Source organism: Balaenoptera musculus, chromosome 20 (genome assembly GCF_009873245.2).
Source record: "Balaenoptera musculus isolate JJ_BM4_2016_0621 chromosome 20, mBalMus1.pri.v3, whole genome shotgun sequence".
Classification (NCBI taxonomy): domain Eukaryota; kingdom Metazoa; phylum Chordata; class Mammalia; order Artiodactyla; family Balaenopteridae; genus Balaenoptera; species Balaenoptera musculus.
Genome location: NC_045804.1, coordinates 45,550,122 through 45,569,202, shown reverse-complemented (window position 1 = coordinate 45,569,202; position 19,081 = coordinate 45,550,122). Strand labels below are relative to the sequence as shown.

Genomic DNA, 19,081 nt, shown 5'->3' with positions numbered 1-19,081 from the left:
CCCGTATTTCTGATACCTGGGGGTGGGGAAGGGCTTGGGGAAGAGCAGACCTTGGAGACAAAGGGCAGGGATGATCCCCTGCCAAGAGGAGCTGGTTCCTGGCCTTTGGGGGAATGCCTCACATCTCAAAGGAGCTGGCAGGGCCCCAGCCTGGGCAGACAAGAGCAGAGCAGGTGAGTAGTGGGAGGCCCTATGCAATGGGTCCACAGGGACTTTCTGCGAAAGGATGAACAATGGCCCACCCAGCCTCTTCCTGGGGCTGGTGGTCAGGGGTACTTACTGGCTGACTGTTTAAACCCCTTGGCAGAGTGGACGATGACATGGAGGAAGCCATAGAGTCCTGGAGACTCGTCGTCTGCAAGAGAGAAAAGCCCTCAGGGAAGGCGGTGATGAGAGGCCTGCTTCTTCCCCTCCTCACCCCAGGCTGGCTGGATGCAGAAAGGGCGTGAGACAGTCTGTGCCTTGGTCCCACAGCACCACCTGGTGGCCAGATGAAGAAGCTTCCACAGTCCACTGCTTCCTGGAATGTGAGCCGATGCTCCTTTCTCCCTCCACTCAGCCTGGGTGGCCAGTCCACACCTTCCTCCTGGGCCAGGGACTTCGTCCCATTTCCCACTGGGCACTTTCCCTCCCCCATGAATCCTGCCTATCCCCTGGCTGCCCAACTCAGCTTAGCCTTCCAAATTTGAAATTAACCGATATTAAGTCACTCTGTGCCAAGCAAAGAGAAGGTCCAGCTCCGCCTCCTCTTTGGGACATACGGGGCAGATGACCCCCACTGTGGAGGAGAACTTGCCTTCAAACCCCTCCCCTGCTCCAGAACCTCCCACAGGCTCCTCAGCTTGAACAATATACTCCCTTGCTTGGCATTCAAGGCCTTCTAAGATCTGATCCCTGGAAACTTTCAGCCGTATTTCTCGTACACTACTCTCATCCACCTACCCTTCCCCTCCACCACCACCCTGCCCCATGAACTGGCTTCCATGAACTGATGACCTCAGGAACATATTAACAACACAATCCCGGTGCACCAGGGCGCCAGGTCTTCTCTCCAGCCAGAGGAGGCCAGGGAGTAGTTGGGGCTGTCTGGAGACTCAGCAGAGAACAGCCCCTATTCAAACTCTCTGTGCACCTGGCAACTGAGTCTTCCCAGCCCAGCGGAGCAGAGATCAGCCATGTGTAGCCGAGTGTCTGGCTAGGTCTTTGTGCAAGGCCCCAGCAATGCCCTGGGGGCTTGGACCTGCTGATTTGAGTAACCTCGGGTTCCAGATCTTACCGTCTTTATTGCTGGTGACAGGAATGTTGTGTACAGTCCTAAGTTTGAAACAGGATCCCGTGAGCACCTGGAGCTCCACTGAGCTCAGGACAAAGGCCTGGAGATCTGTAGAAGGAGACAAGAGAGAGGGGAATGTCACCACAGGTCCACTAGGACCTACTGCTCTTCCTTGGGGGCTACTGCAGGAAAAAAGTTGAGCTCTAGGGGCAGAGTGGGTCACTGGCAGGGAGGGAGAGTAGACATTCAGCTGGGAATAGTCATGGGTGCTGCCGGAGGGGTAAGAATTGGAGGGTCTAACTAGAGATGTTCATGAATGCGTGTACGAGACAACAAGAGCAAGAGACAGAGAGCTGGACAACCCTGGGCTTTGGGTCAGTCCTACTGCTAATTCACCGTATGCCTTAAGCAAATCACCTAAATTCTTTGGGTCTCAATTGATCAGTAACATCAATTAAGTGCCACCTGCCCTGGCACTTTACAGAGTGACTGTGAGGGCTAAAGAGGAGACTTTGGACATGAACGTCCTTGGAAATGCAAAAGGCCCATTGTTGCCATGGACACCATCAGGGTAGCGTAGTTGGAGCAGGGCTTTACCTTTCTTCTGTAGTTTCTGAATTGCTTCTCTCCACTCTGACCTCTCATAGTCTGAGGACAGTAGGAATAGATAGCTCTGTAGAAAGGAGAAGAGAATTCAGTAGGATGACCAGAGTCAGGCCAAGGACATTTCTGGATCCTGGGGCCCACAGTGAAGCTCCTTTGTACCCAGGTACCTCTAGGCTTGGAGAAGGGCAGCTGGGAGGAAGGCCTTCCTCCTAGGAAGCCTGGTGACAGGAGTGGCAGTGCCAGTGATGGCCAGCAGAAGGCACTGGCTCCCCACCAGCAGGGAGAGGGAGTCCAGGGCTGGAGCCACAGCAGCCTCCTTGGGAATTGGGGGCCTGATTCCCACGGGTCAGGGCCAGGAGCTATAGAGAGTGGGCAGCCCTGGACCGAGGAAGGGAAGTGTCTCTGTTCCATCCCCGCCCTTCTGACCTTTCCATTCCTATTGTGGATCCGAAATGGGATTGTGGGGGAATTGAGCAGCAGCAAGAACTCATTCTCAAACATCTTCTTTTTCAGGCGCTCGATGGCCCGGCTCTGTCCTTTGTTGGCTTTCTGCAGGGGACAGAGGGCACAGACGGTTCTCTTCACACTCAGACTCCACTTCTCACCCAGTAGCTCTATGTACAACATTCCCCTGTGTAGTCATCATTTTTTTTTCCCTTTTCTATATTTTATGATGATTTGATGTCTTGGGGGGCCAGCCACAGAGTAAACTGCTCCTCCCAGGACATGCTAAATCCTAAGCTAGTAAATGACTCCTCTGTGAGTGCGTCTTTCATGTGTAGACCAATCAATCTTGAGTCCACACCTCCAACCATCTCCTTTAACTAACTCACACACAATCCAATATTTCCTCTGCCCTAGATAACCCAGGGCAACTAGACACCACTACTCTAGCCCAGAGCCTGCTGTCTTATTCAAACTAGCTGGTCCTAAGTTGTTTCCTGTGGAGAACACAATCCAGGCTCTGGGCCATGCACTCCCCACGCTTCTTCTGCCTCTTGACCGAACCTGGTGCTTTCCCACGTGGCACGCCCCCTTCTCTTGGAAATTATAAGTAATAAAATAAATATAAGTAATAAAAATCTTCCAGTGGCATCAGCATCTCTGAGTTGTCACTCAGTCATCTCCATAAATTAAATCCCGGGTACCACTGAGACACCCTGCTTAAAAACTGCAGACACCTTTCAGCATAAAGACCCCACCTCTGGCCTGGCACACGGGGCCTCCCCTGGCTGGGTTCCAGCTTCCACGTCCAGCCGATGTCCCGCCACACGCCCCCTGCACCCTCCACCCCAGCATCACGCTATTATTATCCCTGTTCTCCAACAAGCTGTTCCCCCTCTCAGTCAGTGTTCCCTTCTCCTCCAGTTTTTCAAGTTTATATTTTATAAAGGATCCCTTTCCTTTTATTAACTGCTATCATGTTTCATGTTTCTGTTCCAACGCCGTCCTCAAGCTCCACAGTTAGAATGCATCTCTGCAGCATTTTTTTTTACCCACTAGACTGGCAAAATTGTGACAATTGCTCACAGCTGGCGCTGTGACAGTGTGGGGGAACAGTGACTGTGACACAATGCTGGGGAGAACATGATCGGATGCAAACTTTTCAGAAGGAAATCTGGTAATGAAATGCACAAACCCTCTGCCCCAGACATCCCACTTGTAGGGAGTCTACCGGAGGGAAATATGAGTGCAGATTAAAGAACGAGAAACAAGCTAAAGACTCAAATACGTTGTCATGTAGTTGAGCAACATGAGAGGATGCAGCTGTTAAAAAGGATCTGATAGATTAAATTGCAAAACAGCACGTGTAGTCTAATCTCATTAGAAAATACATATACACACACACACGTATAAGCATAGAAGAGTCTAGAAGAATACACCTCAAACTGTTGATAATGGGGGGGATGATGATCAGTTCTACTCTATACACTTTGATATTGTGAGCATTTCTTGTTATAATAAGCCAGTGTTACACTGGTGATTAGAAAAAAATTGTGTTTAAAAAATACTATTAAAGAATAAATTGCTGCTTCTTTTGTGACTCAGAGAACAACACTGTGCCTCTCCAGTGACTCTTATCATGTTGTGTCACATGCTGTGGTCACACACAGGAATGTCTTCATTCTCCACTGGATAAGGAGGTCTGTGAGGCATCTGGCACACCCCTGCAGCCAGCAGCCGGTAGAGGTGTGTAAGCACAGATTCAGCTAAGCAGAAGGCCATGTCTGCACACCCGGGGAAGGACGGAGGGCACAACTCCTGCTGCTCCCAGGACCGGGTGAGAAACATGCATGCAGGATGCCCCTGAAGTGGGGATGCTGGACAGAGCCTGATGGGGAAACAGGCTCCACTGAGGCAGGGTGAGCCTGGCTGTTCAGGAGGAGGACACCTGTGCTTGTCAGGGAGCTCCCTCCGGGCAGATGCACCCGCAGTCTGACCCTCAGCCCTAGGACATTCCCCTGAACCAAACATCCCTGGGGTTATTACTGTGGTCTTCCTCTCCCCTGTTCAAAGAGAGATATCTGGGTTTAAAGAATCCTTAGAGGCCATTTGGTCATGTATTTCTCAACAATTGTTCCCAAAGCACCTATTTATTACGTGCTAAGTACTAGGGCATAGGACTGAAGAAAATAGTCCCCTCACTAGAGCTGAAATTCTAGTGGGGAAAAGAGAAAGCAGAGCGTGCAATTTTAATTCAGTACCAACAAAGCCAAGCAAAGAGATAAACGTCTGGAACCAGGAAGCCGGGCACCCAACCCAGACTGTAGCAGGAAGACATCAGGGAAGGGTCATCAGGTGAGGTTAGGCCTAAGGCCGAGCCTGGATGGGTGAAGAGGAGAGACCAGGCCAACCAACCAAGCCCCTCCACGCTCTTCCTTCCATTCACGCGGAAGGCTCTGCCTGGAAGGTGCTTTCCTCTAGCCACTGTTTTTAAATACATGAATTTAAGGCTATCCATTGTCCTCTAAAGAGCACTTTGGCTACATCCCATGGGTTTTGATATGGAGTGCTCTCATTTTCATGCAGGTCTAAACAGTTTGCAGTTTCCATTTTGATTTCCTCTTTATCTTGAAAGTTTAACTTCCCAGGCATATATTTAACTATATTCTAGTTGTTAATTTCTAATTTTACTGCACTGTAGTTTGTGAACATGACCAGTACACTATCATTTTTTCTTTTCAATTTGAGATTTCCCATGCAGCCTAATACATGATAAATGTCTGTGAATGTTCCATGTGTGTTTGACAGAATCTCAGTTCTCTGTCAGGACACAAGCTTCTGTGCATTTTTAGATCACGTGATATTCAAGGCCCCCTCTGTTATTTATTTGCCGACTTGATCTGTCCATTTCTGAGGGGCCTCCCAGGTCCTTTCTCTTGCATACATCTTGCTTTTCCTTAAGAAGGACTTTTTCTTCTCTTGCTTTCCTATTCTGCAGTGTTTGGCATACACTGTTCCCCAGGAAACGTCCCATAATTAACCCCACTGAATTCTGAGCACTGACTCCTTGGCCCGCCCTCCATATGCTCAGTGCTAATCTGCCATGGTTAGAGTCTTTCCCTGGGCACATAAATGTATCTTGAAGACTATAAAGAAAGGCCTCCCACTCTTACATCCTGCCTCCCTTGTCAGACTCCCAAACCTTACCACTTCCCCTCTCTCCACCTCCCTGGCACACCCAGTTCAAAGGGCCCCAATAAAAATGGCCAACTTCCCTGCCCCAGCTGATGCCAGGCTCTGCTTACCTCCTTCTGGATTTCACTCTTAAGGGCAGAGATCTTCATTTTCATGTCCTCCAGCTCGTGGTCTGGGAAGGGGTGCACCTGGGGACTGGCCTCAGACTCCTCAGGGGATGGAAACACTAGGTCAGCCAGGGGGATGTACCATTTGCAGTCATATTGCTGGTGCTTCCTGCAAACAAGTCAGAGGGAGATGTGAGCCAGAGAGGAATTTGGATCTTCAGGCCTGAACTGCTGGAACCAAACACCACTTGAAAGGAATTTACTAAGAACTCATCACAGGCAAGAACAATTCCCCTCCTTGAGGAGCCTAATCAGGAAACACTCGTGGAATAATGACAGTTGGGTTCTAGGGTCAGGCAGCAGTAAGGGCTCTGGACCTTGGGCCTGCCATTCTTCTGGCCCAGAACAACTGATGTTCCTAAACAGCCCAAACCTCTAGGGTATGAGCAAGAGTGGTCTCATGCTTTCCTGTTCCCCATCCCACACTCTTCCTTCCCTTCTAGCCTATCTATACTTAGCTTATATTCATTATCTTCTAGGCTAGAGATAGAATACAGATGCTATTTTGAATGCCAACTTTTATCAATAGAGGTCACATGGGATACTGAGTTGAGGATTATAAAGCCACATCCAAGGGACTTCCCTGGTGGCGCAGTGGTTAAGAATCCGCTTGCCAATGCAGGGGACACGGGTTCGAGCCCTGGTCTGGGAAGATCCCACATGCCGTGGAGCAACTAAGCCTGTGCGCCACAACTACTGAGCCTGAGCTCTAGAGCCCGCGAGCCGCAACTACTGAAGCCCGTGCGCCTAGAGCCCGTGCTCCGCAACAAGAGAAGCCACCGCAATGAGAAGCCCGCACACCACAACAAAGAGTAGCCCCCACTCGCCGCAACTAGAGAAAGCCCGCACACAGCAATGAAGACCCAACGCAGCCAAAAATAAATAAATTTATTTTTAAAAAAAGTAGTAAAAGAGAAGTAATCTCTGAGAATGTACCTTAAAAAAAAAATAAAAAAGAAGCCACATCCAAGTCTAATGAGAAATGGTGCCATGGTCTACTAGTTATGTCTGCCTTGGGCAAAGAACTTAAGGCAGAGGTACGTATACTTATGACTGTCACCTCCGCTTTAGAATCATCTCAGATGTCATCTAGTTCCAGGGAGTCATCCCCTCTATTGAAACTCATAATAACCTCTCCTTCTCTCACTTCGCCCAGGACTTTGGTTTGCACCTCCCTGCAACACTGAGCATATGGCTTGTCTCCCCTGGCATACCGTAGATGATAAGGAAATACACGTGGAAGAATGTGGGAGTGAATACTGAATAAGCTTGTCTGCTCATGACACAGAGACACCCATATCACTGGGTATAGTGATGGAGCTGGAAAGAAGCTTTCAAGTCAGATTAAGGTTCAGATCCCATCTCCTCCACTTCAGTTGTGTGACCTTGGGCAACTTATTTAACTTTATTCTAAGCCTTTTCTCTCATCTGTGAGATGGGGATAATAATACCTACTTTGTGGAGTCACTGGGCAGATTAGAAATAATATATTCAAAGCATTTGTCGTGGCACCTGGCATGGCATAACCACTCAATAAATGATAGCAGCAGATTTAATGAATATTCACTGAATTGCAGTTAGCAAAAATTTAGAGATGTCTAATAAAAGGAGAATGCTTAAGTAAATTATGGCATATCTACTTGTAACATCACGCAGGAAAGTAAAATGATGATTATGAAGATTAGGCAGCAACAGGGAAAATGCTTATGACGTGAAATGGAAAAAGCAGAGCCCCAAATTGGGTATTCACTCTGATTACAAGTATACGAAAAAACATAAGAACATTTTAAAAAACTGGAAGGAAATACAGCAGCAGGAGACTGATGCTTATGTTCAGGTGGGTGATGGGTTTTTGTTTTTTTTTTTTCTGTAATCTGGTTGCATTATCTTTACAAGTAAAACCATGATTTATTTTTAGAAAAAGGCTATAAAGTAAAATAAAATTAATTAATATGTTTTTAAAAAGGGGAAAAAATGCAGACTGCCCCAGGTTGCTGAGGGGCTCCACAGTGGGCAGGGTCTAGTCGCTCTCCTGCCCCCCATCTGCACACTCACCCCGCCGATGTCTTCTTTAGCTTGGCGCACAGTAGGACGTCTGTGAAGAGGAAGACATGCCGCAGCTTCCGGGAGCCCTCCGACACTTCCACCAGGAAGCCGTCCTTCACCAGCTGCCGCGTCTGAGGGAGATGGTACACCCACCCCCGCCTGGGAGTCAGCCCAGGGCCCAGCCTGCACCCATCCAGCTGTGGGGGTGAGGGTGGGGCTCCAGGGAGGGACCGTAGTGTCTGGTAGTTAAGAGCACTGGCTTTGGGGTCAGGGACGTGGGCTTAAATCCAGACTCTGCCACTTCCTGGCTGTGATCTTGAGGGCAATTTCCCTGATTTCTCTAAGCCTCAGTCTTAGCAACTGTAAAATGGGGACAATGATATTTGCCCCACAAGGTAGGAGTCATGGTGTATGTAGAACAGTTAGCACAGTGCCTGGCATGTAAGATGTGATCAACAAGTGGTAGCTTTCCACTTCCCTGCAGCTCTCAACAGCTCACACCTGGATGGACCCACCCTGGGTCATGAACACTCCCTCCCACCCCCACCATAAAACCCCCCTAACCCTGCCTAAGATGTTGATCTAGTTTCAGCTAAACCTCGACCTGCAGAACCACTCAGGCCCATTTACACTGTCTCTGACCCTGGACTTCCCTCTGTGGGGCCATCACAGTGTCCTGGGGAACCTGCAGCCATCTCTAACCTGGGCTCTGGCTGGTCCAGAGCATTTTGCTCCACGCATAACTTCCAGAGCCTCCTCCCTGCCACCCTCAGAGCCAGCAGGCTGCTGTGGGGCTGTCACTATCTGTCCCAGCCTTCCCCGTATTATGTGCCGTGTGACCTATATACGTTGCAATATGTAGGTGAGCACGTAGAAAGTATACAATTCAAATGATCTGAAACTGGTCATGTTCTAGGGCCTCTGGAGCTCTTTCAGACATCCGCAGAGTCCAACAAACTGGTGACATTCCAGGGTTTGCAAACCAGGGCTGGGAGCTGCACCAGGGACAGCTCTCTGTACCCTATTAGTCACTCTCCAGAATGTGTCCCTCATTACTTCCCCCCCCAGGAGACACTGGAGGCTCGTAAATGTCACAAAAGGAGCATAAACCCAGCCAGCCTTCACTCCTAAACGCCATTTAATTACCTCTCTTGGACAGGAAACCCCATATGCGGGCCAGGCCGCTGACCCATGCAGGTAACTGTCCCTTTGATTGTTCACCTTGCTTCCCCTCACTGAGGTGTCCCCACCCTTCCACCAAAAAGGGCCCCCAGGGAACTGGAGCTGCTAGCCACACCTAGGCGCCCACCTGGGACAGTCCAGCCACCTGGCAGCCTCAGTCATCTCTCCCTGACTCCACAAGCTCCCTCAGCCTGAGCCATTATCTTCCAGGAGACTCTGAGGACATCATACTGCCCAGAGGGGGGGTGTCTGCATTCAAGAACGAGATAGCCAGAGCCCTGGTCTGGGGGTCAGCGCATGAGGCTTGCAGACAGATAACCCCAGCTAAAGAATCCAGTTCCGACACTTATAGCCGAGAGACCTCATGCAGGAGACCTGGAGAGACTCTCCGGGGCCCCGTTTCCTCTTCTGCTCCTGTGGACTATTACGAAGATTAATGAGACGCTGGACTTTAAGCTGTCAGTCCAGGACCTGAAGGCCTCTCCTTGGCTGGGAATGAGAGATCAGGGTTGGAGAGGCACAGAGCATCGGGCAGTGGTGCCCGAGCGGGCAGGAGAGCAGGGACGGGCAATCTGGGTGCCAGGCTATGCTGGGTCCTGAGCTCACCTCCCCCTTGGGGGTTGTGACTGCAGTCCGGCGGGGGTCAATGTCCTCATTGATGCTGGACAGGAAATTCTGGGAGATGCGGAGGGCATCCTGTAGCAGCGGGTAGTCTGGGTGGTCAACAGGTGTGTGCTTCAGCAGGTCCTGGGAAGGATGGGGTGGTGAGTTGGGGGGAAGCGGTTCTGGGGCTTAGTGAGAAGACAGTGGGGAGAACTCTATCCTCGCTAAAAGAATTCCGAGGGAGACACTAGGGACCCACACTCTAACCTGGTCATGCCTGCAAAATCTGAAATAAAAATTAGGGTCAGAGCAGCAGGGGTGAGGGCAGTGGTGCCCCTTTATTCCTGCTGCGGTCATTACTCTTCCCCCGGGCAGCACAGGCCAGGTGGAGTCTCATGTCACCAAGCAGCTGGGAGAGACACCCCCCTACTCATCCCACAGCTGCTCCAAGGACACTGGAGACCATCAGTCAAGGGATCGGGAGGCAGGAAGTGCCTGCCTCCTAGGGAGCATTTGGCCAAAAATCAAGCTTAGTAGCCAAGCTATTTTTAGGCCCTGGACACATCAGCATGGTCACCACAGGCCAGGCAGGTGCAGTCAGGGCCCAGCGACCCTCTGCCCAACTCCCCAGATGGGCTGTTCTCAGCGACTCCAGTGCCCGCCCACCCTGAGTTCAGTCTCCCATCCAACTCCTAAGCCCTCTCAGGCCATTCAGGGGGTACACACTCACATGTAGGACAAGGGTGCTCCTGGTTACTCGGTCAATGGGCTTGTAGAGCAGAGCTGTTGGGGGCAGGGGCAAAGGAGACAGGTCAGATGAAATACAGGGAGCAGCTTGAGACCTTAGGGGGCAACCTTATGCCCCGACACGCCTCCCTCCCTTGCATGGACACCCGCTTACAGGAGGCCAAAGTGGGTTCCATGGTAACCCACACCTCCATTTTCACCCCAGGCAGGCCAGACCACACCAAAAGGGGGACACACAGCTCTGGTGGCCCAGGCCCCCTCCCACTTGCCTCCTCATTTCATCTCCCACCAGATGTGATTTCTTCGAGGGCTGTGCGTCCCCCAGGCCCGTCCTGGCCTGACCAGGCTCAAAGCAGACACAGATACTCCTCTGTACTCTCCACGATGAATCACACAGCCTTACCCCCCAGAGCTCCAGGACTCTGGGGGTCACACCTGGGACCCCAGAATGCAGGAAGGAGACACTGTTTTTCCAGGGAGGGTGGTGTCCCCGTGCCCCATCATTCTCATATCCCTCTGGTCCAAGGCCTGGCACCGCCAGCTGGGAACAGCATGCTTCGTTCTGACCCACACGGTTGACCTCATCTCCATGAGGAAGACCCCTCTCCATGCCCTCAACCCCCTCCTGGCTGAGGGCCAAGGAGGCATGCCCAACCTCTACAGAAAGGCTCTGCTCTCAAGCTAGTGGCAGCTGGGGGGCAAAGATTTCCTAAAGGAATTCAGGTGGGGCTTCGAGTATGAGAGCCCCTGAAGAGGCTGGGAAAAATGCAAGCTCACCAGGGCCCCCACTGGCCACACGCCTTGGTGACCAGGACACCAAATGAGGATTGCTGGGATTCAGCAGGGACAGGCGGAGGCGGCAGCTGGCCCACTGACACTTCCAGACAAAGCTCCTGCAAGCAGCTGTGCCCTGCCCCTCCCAGCCTGGGTGGTTCAGCTCTGGCCCCACACCTGGACACCTCTGTCCATGGGGTCATGACCTTTGTCCTCCTGCCGTGGGAGCAGTAAGAGGCAGGATGCTGGGCTGGGGAGGAGGACACTAGAGTGGGTGTCCCATGGGACCAGGCTGTGACAGGTCCCAGAGCTGACATTCATGTCCCAGCCAGCCCCCAAACCAGAGAGTTCCCCCAAAGCCCTAGATATAAATACCCTGTGCATTGCTCAATGGACACTTTGGGGAATAATCTGCTGGCTACGGAGAAGATGCAGTCTCAGTGGTGTGCCCCGAGCCTCATCTGCTGGCTTTGCCTGCCTGCCCATTAGAATCACTAGGGAACTCTTAAAAGATTCAGATGCCTGTTTCCCCCTCTCCCATCAACTAAACAGCAGGCTCTGATGGGCAGAACCCAGGCATCACCATTTTTAAAAATCTCCTGTGCTGATTCTGATACGTCATAATGGTTGAAAACCACCGCCTTATGCAAACACATCTCCCATGATTTATTTGCAGCCCTTTCTTAATTTAGCAATGTCTAAAGCCCCTCCCCATGGGCTACGGGAGCTAGAATGGACAGGACCAGGCTTGGGGTATCTCAGGACAGTGAGGGTACAGCCCAGTTACCAGCCCAGGAGGGGGCCAGTTCTGAGGCTGTCTAGGGTACCCACCTGTGGCTCAGCCCATCTGCAGGGGGAAAAAAAATCACTCCCTGAGAACCCCAGAGACCCAGAGAAAGTGCAAGCTCAGCAGACACCTGCCAGGGTGGGCCCTCGAGCTCCCGCCCAGGGAAAGCTGATACTACAGTGTCAGCTCCCTCTGCCCCTCTGCCAGGTCCCAGGAGGAAGAGGTTTCTGACTAAGCTCAGAGGTCTGCACAAATGGTGGATTGGGTTTCAGACGGGTTATTAATATGCCTATAGTCACCTCAAGAGTCCACTTGATTGTGGCCATGGAATGAGTCCTAATGCATCAGCCCCAGGTGGTGGAGGGGCAGGTGGGAGGAAGGGTGGGGAGAGGCAAGTGCAGCGAGAGGGCCCTGGGGCCACCGTCAGATATGGAAGGAGCCAGCGCGGCCCTGATGTTCGTGTTCTCCACGGCACCTGCGCACCTGCTTCCCCTGAGAATGCAGGGTGAAGAGCCCACCTTTCCCCCCTCACCTGCTCCACGGCTCCAGCAGGCTGGCCTGCTTCCTGCCTCTGCTTCACCCACTCTCGCCCCTCCTCACCATGGGGTTCCTGTTTCTGGGACAGACACCATTCACCAAGTTGCAATGCCTGTCTCTCCCCCTCCTCCAGAAAGGCCTTCCCCAACCAGGATTTTCACAAGCAACACTCACAGCGCCTAAAAGTCAAACCATGACATGTGCAAGCTGGCCTCTCTCTAGTTTGCTGAGTACTTACTCTGTGTCCAATGGCACTGTTTTACATGCGTTATTTCCTTTAATTAAAAAGGGAAGCAATTATCACTAGCCCCATTTTACAGATGCAGAAACTTCTCGAAAGCACAGAGAAATTATGTAACTTGCTCACAATCACAAAGCCGTAAGGGACAGCTGGGTTTTGAATCTACCCATGGTCTACACGTGCTCCTATCTTTGAGACGTCCCCTTCCGTAGGGGAGGCAGCACCTGCAAAAGCTCGGTGGCCCTCGGGAGGATTCTGGGAAAGATTCACCGGGAAGGAGTGGATGAGCGGGCCTCTCTTGTTGCCAAGGTGAGCCCCCTTCTTAGGGGCCTGGGTCACACGCGACCTTCCTTGCACCTCCACTGCGTGTGGCCTGAAGCCCTGCAGACTGGGCACTCGGCACACAACCGCTAAGGCAGACAACTGCAGAGTGAGCCCCAAGTCGCACAGCCTCCCTGATACCCCACGACCAGCACCCCTTGGAGGGGCTGAGAAGATTCAAACAGCGTGGTCAGCAAGGGCTCCTTCACTCCTGACCGCTCACTTTAAAGCTGACTTTGTTGCAGGGACCAAAGAAACCCTGAACTCCAGGTCCCAGGCCTGTTTCACTAAAACTAAGCTTCTTTAGGGGGAAGAAAGAGGAAGCAAAGGGCCGACCGTTTCCTCTTTAGGGAGACTGACTGGAGACTTGACCAACTCCTAGGCCAGACCAAAAAGGGCATTTTCCCCTCAGATCTAGGACCAGGCCAGTTTCAAGCCTGTCAGAATCTGAGCCGAGGGGCAGGGACCCCGATCAGCTTCTGCCTGTGACTACAGCTGTCCTGCTGGGACAGCTGGAGGGGGGCGACCTCAGGGGCTATCTCCATCACGAGCAGTCTTCAATGCAGGACAGCCCGAGAAGGTGAGGGGACAGCTGATCGCGCACAGCGGCCTCCAGGAAGAGCCCGAGAAACCTCAGCATTGCTCCTCCAGCATGCTGCCACCCCCCTCTGTTCAGCCTTCGACAAGGAGCTCCGGGTTACCACGGAGATATGAGAGCAAAGTGGCTGAGAGGGGTGCAGAGACAAAACGCCTGGTGGGAGAGAAGGTCCTGAAACCAGCTGCCTGCCACAGGAGCCCAGAGCAGCTGACCTGGGGCAACATTTGACCCTTATGCCCCTGCCAAAGGCAGCCTGGCTCATCCCTCAGGTACCTCTGGCCTCGGAAGGCGGGGCCCACTAGCTTCCGGACACTTCCTTGCCTAGATCTGTGCCAGCCTCCTCTGAGCAAGAGCCTGGCTGACTGCGCACACGTGCCCCAGGACCCCCTCCCTGAGGCAGCTGCAAAGATGCTGCTCCGTCCGTCCCCCCTATTGTATGGGGCGGGTGTGACCTTCACGAACCAGCAGCCGGCCACGCCCCCCTCTCCCACCAGCATTCACGGCCAAGACCTCAGCTCAAGGGTCTCCAGTGGCTAGAAACGAACCCCCTGGGAGCAACCCAATTCCTTCCTGCTCCCAACCACATCCACGTTCTCCCCTGCCATTCAGAGAGGAGAGAGCGAAGGCAGTGTGTGCACTCCAAGCACACAATACCCTGGCCTCTCACGAAACAAAGAGACTCCCAACTTCTCCCTCCAGCCGGGGCTGGCGCCCTCCCGCTCCAAGGCACTGCCATCCAGACCATCTGTCACTCTCCGATTGGCCCCTGCTGACCCCTCTCCAGCCCCAGGGTGGCCACCCCTGCAGGCCCAGCCTCGTCACCTTCTCTCCTTAACAGCCTCTCCAGGAAGTTGCCCCCAGCCTCTCAAGCTGAGCCACTAACTCCCCACAGATCCTCGGGGGTACCTGGACCCTTCTAGCCTGGTCCTCCCATCTCCAAGCCACCCTGCCCCGAGTGGCCCCCAGACGTCAACCCCAGGCTGGAAGCTGGCCGGCACGGGGTTAACATAGGTCCAGCCACTTGTCCCCCCCTCCCTGCCCTGCTGCCCCCCAAACCTTGATAGCCACATCTCAGCCCACTCCAGCCAGCCCGCAGAGGTGGGAAGACACACCACCTCTCGGGAGAGGGGGCCTGGGTTACCATAGGTGCAGTTACAGCAGAAGCGAACGATGAGGAGGATTTCCATGGCAGCCTCCGTCCCCGCGGCGGGAGCTTGCGGCCATCGCTCCCGGCTCCCCAGCTCCCATCAGCCGCCCGGCCACTCAGCCAGCTTCCCGGCTGCTGCTGCACAGCCTCGAGAATCAAGCAGCCGCTTCTGAGTGCTCCTCTAGCAAGGGGGAGGGGAGCGGAGGGCTGCGTGCGTGGAGGGGGGGAGGAGGAGGAGGGGAGTGAGCCGCCTGCTGGCATCCTAGGGAGGAGCACGTTTGTAGCTGGCCAGCTGCCTGGGGACAGAGGCTGGATTCCTCGCATGCACACGCTCACACACACACACGCACACGCACGCGCATGCACACACACAAGCAGGGCACCGTAGTCCACAAAGCCAGACAAAGGAAGGTGACTGTTATCCAAGCCATTCCCCAAAGTACCTTCCATAGTGACTGACGTGTGGCTGTCCTTGGAGTCCTTGGGACCTTTCACTTTCAGTTCCTGCCAAACAGAGGAGAGGAATCACTACCTGCCCTGTCCCCCGAGCCTCCCCATCCCCCATCGTGAGCATGGCAGGAAGCAGGGCTCTGAAACCCAGGGGTGCAAATAGGAGAAGAGAGACAAAGACTAACAGGTGCAGGCCTCCCTCTGCCTCTCTGCTTACTGAGCCCCTGGGCCACACCCATCACCTCCTGGAGCCTCGGGGGTCCAGCGGCTGATACAGGCAAGGAGGAGGGCTTCCAGGGACCGGAGAGGACTGCGATCCTGGTGCTCCTCAGACTGGTGCTCCTCAGACTGGTGCCCTGAAGCCCCTCCCCAGCAGCTCAGAGGGCCTTCCGGAGGAGGACCACCCCCTCCTCCACCCCGCAGCAGCGGCCACTACTCAGAGGTCTGTACACATCAGCCCAGGGCCAACAGGGTTTCAGTGCACAAGCACCAGCGCACCAGCTGGTCCTTGGGCATGAGCAGCCCTTGAGATAAGGAGCGAAGGGTCCCACACACCTGCACAGGGGGAAGCAGAGAGGTGCAGGGCAGTCTGAGCTGTATCTTACCCATATTGAAAGGGACTCACCCAGCCACTGGCCCCACCCACCGTGCCTGGGCTGGGCGTCAGAGAGGAAACTCAAGGAAGGAAGAGGCAACATCCCTCCTGGATCCCATGCAAAGTGACAGGGAGTGAGTGCCGGAAACAGACCCCAGGGGTGGCTTATCTGATCCTAACCTCTTTCATCTGCCTTTAGAGTCAGAGGTTCCAGCTTCAGCCCTTGCCACTGGACCAGTGTGGCCTGTAATTGGAGCTGTAATGCAATCCCCACTTGGAAGACTGAGTGCATGGTTGATGGGGGGGTGGGGGGGTGGGTTCCCAGGGGACGTGTCAGCAGGAAGGCGGGGACGAGGTGAGGCCAAGGACAGGTACCAGGTGATGTTGCCTGCTCTGCCTGGGGGGAAATGCCCAGGCAGTGGGGAGCTCCACACTTCCTACTCCTGCCTCAAGCTGTTTTCTAGACAGAGAAAACCCCTAGGGACTGAGCCTGGGGTGTGGGGCTGGGGAAAAGGGAGATTGCTCAGCTTCTCAAGGCTGTGTCTGGATTCCCAGATTTAGGGAATTTTTCTCCATGTCCCCTTCCAGTGCAGCCTAGAGGTATGAAATCGCTCTGCTGCAGAGGAGGAGGGCCTAATTGCAGTAATTAAGTGGCAGCACCAGTGGGAAGTGATGGCGTCTGCGCATGAGTCAGGGTGAGAAGCCACTGGCAGCAGGCCACAGGCCTCGCTCTGCCCTTGGGGGCAGCTGGCTATAAGAGGGGCTTGGGGAAGAGCGCAGGGGTTTCTGCCCACCATAGGGAACAGGCAGTCAGCCCAGGCTAAGAGGAGACCCCCCCCAACCACTCTCTGGACCACACATGACCCGGGCACCCGGGCAGCCTTGGCAGGGTCACTCTGAACACAGATGGGAAACCCAGTTTGTTCCCAGGGAGGGCGGGGAGCCGTGAGAGGAAAACCCTTTCTCCAGCCTCATTGCTCCACTTAGAGGGACCTTCCCAGCCCTCACTCCACTCCGTCCTCCCAGGCAGAGGGTGACTCACCTGACCCCTAGGTTTGGGAGAAGAAACAGAGCTCAGCCCTCCTCTCTCTGCCCCCAATAGATGTGTTTGAACATGGAGGGGAAGTGTTAGCAAATCCAGTGTGGCTACAGATCCATGTCCACGTTTTTCCAATCCGGCTTTGACTAGTAATCAAGCTGGCATTTTCATCTCCATCTGCCCCACTCTCGCACTGCCTCCCAGCTGATTCCAAACTTGGGTATGACCCTTATAACCCCAGTAGTTTCTCGAAAACTATCCTGCACCTCACCAACTTTTCCAGCATCAGAGCTGAGAGAGAAAGCAAAGGATTCAGAGGGGCCTATAAGGCAGGACTTCCAAAACTGCAGAAGGAGCTCCCTTTCCTTGGAACCAGAGGTTCTCCTTCCCCAAGCTTGGAGCTGGGTGTTGTGATTGTAAAGCCAGTGGCCTGGTGGGGGTGGGGGGTGGGGGGGTATCCCTGAGATCTTTTTGGCTCAAGGGGTGAGCTGGGCTGTGCTCCTGAGGAATCCTAGAGCCCTTCCCTGCCACTTCCTGTCGGCGGCAGACAATGCCACATCTTTGCCCTGCGGAGGAGGGTGGTGGGAAGGCTGGGCTGCAGCCGCAGGGACAGGCATATTCCCAGCCAGAAGATCTAGGGCTTCTTCTCCACGTGGCCTTTGTCCGCTCTCTATGGGACTGCAAGGATCTTAAAAGATCACCTAGTCCAGACTCCCTCAAATCTTCCTGATTATAAAAATCACCTGGGGAAGTTTGTTAAAAAAACAGACTCCTGGGCTCCACCCCAAACCTTCTGGATTGAAGCTCCAGGGAAGGTGCCTGAAGATCTGCATTTTAAACAGTGACCCTGGTGGTTCTTGTTGTCAAGCAAGCTTGGGATGAGCTGGATCAATCCAGACACCTCATTCTACAGCAGAGGAAATAAGCCCAAGAGAAGGGAAGTGACTTGCTTAAGGTCACCACAGTGTGGGAGAATGCTGCCTTTTTAATTTTCTTCTTTGCTTCCCCTGTTCTAATACAGAATAACCTAAAACAGAATAACAAAATCATACATAAAGCGATATTCTTATGTTAAGAGGGAAAATGTCAAGTGCAAGAAAGCAAATCAGGCTAAGTGTTACTCATCAGGGGAACCATTTTCCTCACTGGCAATCAGGGGAGGAGAGGCCCTAAGGCTAGAAGGCTCTGAGCAGCCGCCCAAACCCCGAGTCGTAGGGGTGGCTGTGCAGGGAGCTGCCCACCTCAGAGATCTTCTGGAATTGGTTGTTGGACTGGCTGCACTTCTCAGCTGTCTCCAGAGCGACTTTATAGTTATCCACAAATGCTTTGTACACGCCAAGCTGGCTGGCCTGCAGGGAGAAGAGAGAGAAGGGCAGGAGAGGGACGGGGAGAGAGGATTAATGAATGGATGAAAGCATAACCAGAGCACCTGGAGCTCCCTTAGCACTCAGAACCTCTAACTCAGTCCAAATGGCTAGGTGGGAGCAGAAGGAAAAGGCAGGATGAACATACTACAGTATCCCTCTGAACTTGGTAGTTTCCATGGAAACTGGCTCAGCCAATAAGGTTAACAAGGGGGTATTGGGGGTTGGGGGGAGCAGGGCACGGCCTTTGTTGGCATGCTAAAATTCAGTTCATTGCAGCATTTGGCTTTATTTAGCATCATCAAAGTCTCGCACGGTTTGAAGCCCCTTAATGCCTCACGAGTCTTTCACATCCTGGAATTAGCTGAAGCAGGGGGAGACAGGGAGAGGGGTGGGCACGTGTGGCCTGCTCAGTGCCCCACTCCCCATGCTCAGTGTGGGGAACTGCATTTAAAGGCGCAGTCCCCACTTCCCTCGGCCTCCCTCGAGGTTCCTTTCCCCACCTCCTCAGCCTTCAAGGAGCCAGAAGTCCTTCCTCTCTACACATTTGCATGTCACTTTGAACCTAACACAAAGCTTTCCACAGCTGCGGACCACACAGAGCCTCGTCGCCTCCTTGGGGAGGCAGAACAGATGCCATCAGCCCTTTCTGCAAAAGGGGAAACCAAGGCTCGTTAATTCAATTCCGCAAATACTTATGGAAAGCCTTCTCTGTGCTCTGCATGTACATTTCCTCTTACCAGAACAAAGGGTGGAAATTCTAATTAAACCACAATGAGACACTACTTCATACCCATCAACCTGGTCAAAATTGAAAAGTCTAATGATATTAAGGGTTGGAAAGAATGTAGGAAAATAGGAACTTTTACAGACTGCTTGCCGGGGTGTAAATTAGTATAATTATTTGGAGAGTAATTTGTCAATAACTAACAAAGTTGAAAATATGCACAGCTTAGCCTACTACT

General features: G+C 53.1%; 1 protein-coding gene across 3 annotated transcripts in view; it reads right to left on the bottom strand.

The window, feature by feature from the left end:
- Positions 1 to 19,081, bottom strand: part of ABR (ABR activator of RhoGEF and GTPase) — a 181,663-nt gene that overhangs the window by 44,175 nt on the left and 118,407 nt on the right. For all 3 annotated transcript variants that reach the window (XM_036836209.1, XM_036836210.1, XM_036836211.1), the window contains 10 exons: positions 17,994 to 18,101; positions 15,112 to 15,172; positions 10,247 to 10,299; positions 9,520 to 9,660; positions 7,741 to 7,862; positions 5,629 to 5,794; positions 2,306 to 2,428; positions 1,871 to 1,946; positions 1,277 to 1,381; positions 281 to 355 (listed from right to left, as the gene is read on the bottom strand). In XM_036836209.1, the coding sequence (XP_036692104.1) occupies positions 281 to 355; positions 1,277 to 1,381; positions 1,871 to 1,946; positions 2,306 to 2,428; positions 5,629 to 5,794; positions 7,741 to 7,862; positions 9,520 to 9,660; positions 10,247 to 10,299; positions 15,112 to 15,172; positions 17,994 to 18,101 (1,030 nt within the window). The remainder of the gene's footprint in view (positions 1 to 280; positions 356 to 1,276; positions 1,382 to 1,870; positions 1,947 to 2,305; positions 2,429 to 5,628; positions 5,795 to 7,740; positions 7,863 to 9,519; positions 9,661 to 10,246; positions 10,300 to 15,111; positions 15,173 to 17,993; positions 18,102 to 19,081) is intronic.